Here is a 4,071-nt window from a genome sequence, read left to right on the forward strand (position 1 = left end):
AAAGAGTGTAAGAACAAGGGAAGTATTGTTCTTTATTCATCCAGTACACCAACTCTAGCTTCTGCTGGTGTGATGATCGTGGAAAAAACTTTCTCCGACCTTCATTTTGTTGTATTAATAGTTGAGAGTTTTCCCTTACACATGACCGATTAAATCAATGTTTAATAAAAAAATTAATAAAAAAAAAGGAGGGGAGAGAGTATAGTTTTCCAAGCACAAGGAATCTTGCAAAACTTGCTGGAGATAGATCTCAAATCTCAATCCTGTTTTGCAAATCTTAACCATATGTATTAGGAGTGAAATACACAGAGAGAGGACTAACCATATGCTTTGCTTTATTGGCTCATTAAGTCACAAACATTCTGGACCTCATTTCTGCCCAGAATTGATGTGCTGAACATTTGGAACATGTATTTCTTCCTTCACCTCACATCGCCCACATTAAATATTACTGCTTACGTGTGTCCCTAAGTTCTGGGAGAGGCTTCTAAAACACTCACCGATCTCGAAGCACCCCACATGGATGCTTCCCCAGCACACAGCTGTCCAGTCTGCCACACGGACTGGACAGCACCGCTACTTGCGTTTACCAGAACTTGGAAAGCCTCAGGTTGCCACTGCTTCCTGAATGTGCTCATGAATGATGCATTGTACAAGACACTTTAAAAGAGACCCAGGATCAAATTCTGCTCCCAGTTATGCCCACGCAGTCTCATACAGAATGTATTACATAAAGTCTTTAGCAATCATAAAAACTCATTGGCATTCTTCCTTCTTCCCAAGAAATAGGATAAATTTTCTCCAGAAGTCAAACCACTGACAATATGATCAAACAAGTATTAAAGTCTAAAAGTATTGGCAGTATCTTTAAACACCCACGAAGGAGATTTAAAAAAAAAAAAAAAGCTGTAGGAGTAGTCCATGACATTTAACAGTCCTGTCAATACTGTATGTTGTGTTACAATAGTTACCATTCCAACAAAGAAAAAACATACATGCAATACAAGCTTAGTATCATAATTGTTCCTTTGAACTTACTGGATTATGTAGAGGACAGACACAGCAATTTCTGATCAATACTTGTAAATACCATGTAAACAAGAGTAAAAAGCCTGTTCCACGTAATTCATTTTGAGACACCTGACTTTGCAAAAAAAGATTAATGCTATTTGAGATACTAGGTTCAAAAGTCACATCAACACATAATTCTACTCCCTCTCAAGATCAGCAGAAAAACTTCTGCTTTATTTCAGTAGTACTGCATCTACATCCTTCTGAAAGAGAAGTAACACTTGCCCTTCAAATAAGAAAGTCTATTCCTGCACATCATTGTGAAAAGATCCATCTTCTTGTTTATATCTTACCTTGGCCTTGAGCATCACTGATGAAGAGAGCTGTGGCAGCTAAAACAGTCAAGAAGAAACAGCTCTGTATCTCATACCGATAAAGCATCTTCTTCCCCTCAACATACGCAGTATCAGCAGGTCTGAAAACACATTGAACGAAAAGACTTCATACGCCCGCGAAGTAAAGGCACCCACCTTAACGAAAAGTGTGGGCAAAATGCAGATTCTCTTAAAAAAAAGATTTAGAAATTTGCCATAGACATCAGTGAAGCCAAGATTTCATCCAAACAGCAGTCTCATAACCAAAGCATATTTTACTTGAAAGAGACAAAGAACCCCATTTAGGCCACTCATCAGTTCAGAAAATTCAGCCGTGTAAAGATATTTTTTGCTAATGTTTTTTGCTATAATTTTTGCCAAGTGTATATGAGTATTGGAAGTAGAGTTTTCAATGCATAACAAGGCAAAATGGGTATCCCTACACAACCCAGCATCGCAAGCTTACCAAGACACCTATGGTAGAGAGCTCTGAAGCTCTTACTAACAAAGTAGGACTAAAATTGTTATCTACTTCATATCCAGAAAGCATCCAGAATGACATGGTAAACAATGTATTCAGGATCCTGTAGTAAAAAAGTAGGAACTACCCCGCAAGCCTACAATAAAGCAGCAAATGCACGTACTCGATAACCCCAGTGAAATAACCATAGACCAGTTGTACTGAGCAATTTCGCACATAAGCTGTCAAAAAGGGCAGAGCTTTGTTCAGAGGAAACACAAGTCCTCTTCTCACTGTCCCCGACTCTATTCCTCCTTTTTCTATCTTCAACTTCTTCTGTGCTCTCTGTTGTACTACCTGGCACTTCTGGTAGCACAACAGTTCCAGTGCAACAGAACAAGCTCCAGAAGGGGTCATTTACCTATCCACAGATGCCAGGTTAAGAACAGTACAAATTTCATTACCTGAACTTGGCCTTCAATGCTTTCCAGTATGTTATTCAACATGCAGAGAAGCACCTCTCTAGATACACCAACATGTTTGTAACATCGTGCTTATACTCATTTATCTTTCACTCAACTTGACCAGGAAGAAGAATTATTGCTGCTCTTCCCTGTTAGTATTTTATGGGAAAACTAAATTAAGATAATTAATAGTAGATTTCTGGCTGTCAGCAGAGTCAGCATTTGAAGGTTTACTTTGGTAAATTTTGGTTTATGTATTTGTGTTGCGCATCCGTCCCATTTACCTCCTACATAATTTTCTGTCATATTCCCAACATCCTATCCTTAAATTTGCCTTCCATGTTTTCATTGCCTTCTGAGGAAGGCACAATGCAAGTGGTTCAACCACTATCTAATGCAAAAGACAGACTGAAGTACTTCAACCATTATTAGCGAATAGAATAGGACTTTTTCTCTCTTCAATTATTTACAATTTGCCAGTTACCTCAGGACTGTTGCAAATCCCAGTTACGAATTTTTGATATGCCACCTGGAAATATACATGGGCTTAAGCATTGTGAATTCCATCCCCACAGCAGGTTAGCTAAGTTTCAGTCAAATTAGCAACAGATTCACACTACTTAAATACGTATTTTTGAATCGATCTCTTACGGTATAAATCTCTCAAGAGAGGCAAATAGCTAGACTAAATAACAAAGGTGTGCACCAGAAACAAAGGTTTTGCTATTCCCAGTTCATAGGACACATCCTCCAGATGGAATTCAGAAACACAAGCAAAATGCCCAGGCGTCCTACTTCATGAAAACAGAGTCAGACACTCAAGGACTGGTTCCAGACAAGTCAGCACAGTCAGCAGACAGTTGCCTAGTGACCGCAACTGGAAGAATGAAGTGAGTTAAAGTCTTCAACAGTCTGAAATCCACCCTTGTGCACTCTCACGTTGGGCACTGATGCTTCTTCCCTCACTCAGGAATACAGCCTGGAGCAAGTAATTGTAGTGTCTTCGAAAAGCGTCATACAACTCCTTCTTCAATGCAGTCACCAATGACACTCTGCAGATTTCTTCCCATGTAACGACCAAGACATTCAAATACTCACAGTGGTGGCTCAATTCCTCATCTGCTAGATTTGATATAAACTGGCCTCCCAAACACAAGTCATAAACACTGACAGGTAATTCTCAGTAGAAACAACCTCTACTGATGCTTTTAGGGAAAAGCCATTGAGCGCAGAAGGTTTATTGGTATACATGCAGCTGGTGCTGGATAAGCTAGACAGAAGTTCAGCTCTGCAAGGACCTGCACCAAGGTTCACTTGACTAGGAAAGGCAATCACCACCATGCAGCCACGTTGTGGCTGCCATCATTTGAGAATCAAAATAAAAAGCAGGAGGAATAGGGTACTCCTCTATTTCAGCTTTTATTAACTATTTGGTAAAACAGTCATCTGACAGAATAGCCCCGGCAGCAGAGATCAAACCCTCCCACGCCAAGAGCCCCGCCCATGGGCTGAGCCCCACTTCCCCGTGGGCTCACAGCTGCCCTCCCGGCGGTGCTCCAGGATGCCCCGGCCGGCCGGCATGGGCCTGGCATCAGGGCACCTTGTCCTGAGGCGCAACCTGCCTTTGAGACTTCCCAGCCCGGCAGAAACGCGACATACGTTTTCGTGCCCCGAACCTCCCTGGCTGCGGGAGCGCACCCAGCCCAGGTGAGGAGGCAGAGCCGCCTCGGCACGGCCCTGGAGGCATTCCCCAAGGCTGACA

General features: G+C 41.7%; 1 protein-coding gene across 1 annotated transcript in view; it reads right to left on the reverse strand.

Moving 5' to 3' along the window:
- The window catches only part of LOC104496930 (collagen alpha-1(XIV) chain-like), an 11,477-nt gene extending 9,215 nt beyond the window's left edge, over positions 1–2,262 (reverse strand). The window contains exons 1-2 of the mRNA XM_010140125.1: positions 2,030–2,262; positions 1,365–1,486 (exon numbers count right to left, since the gene is read on the reverse strand). Coding sequence (XP_010138427.1) covers positions 1,365–1,486; positions 2,030–2,262 — 355 coding nt within the window. The remainder of the gene's footprint in view (positions 1–1,364; positions 1,487–2,029) is intronic.
- Positions 2,263–4,071: the final 1,809 nt, after the last annotated feature.

The sequence above is a fragment of the Buceros rhinoceros genome, unplaced genomic scaffold (genome assembly GCF_000710305.1).
Source record: "Buceros rhinoceros silvestris isolate BGI_N320 unplaced genomic scaffold, ASM71030v1 scaffold7267, whole genome shotgun sequence".
NCBI lineage: Eukaryota > Metazoa > Chordata > Aves > Bucerotiformes > Bucerotidae > Buceros > Buceros rhinoceros.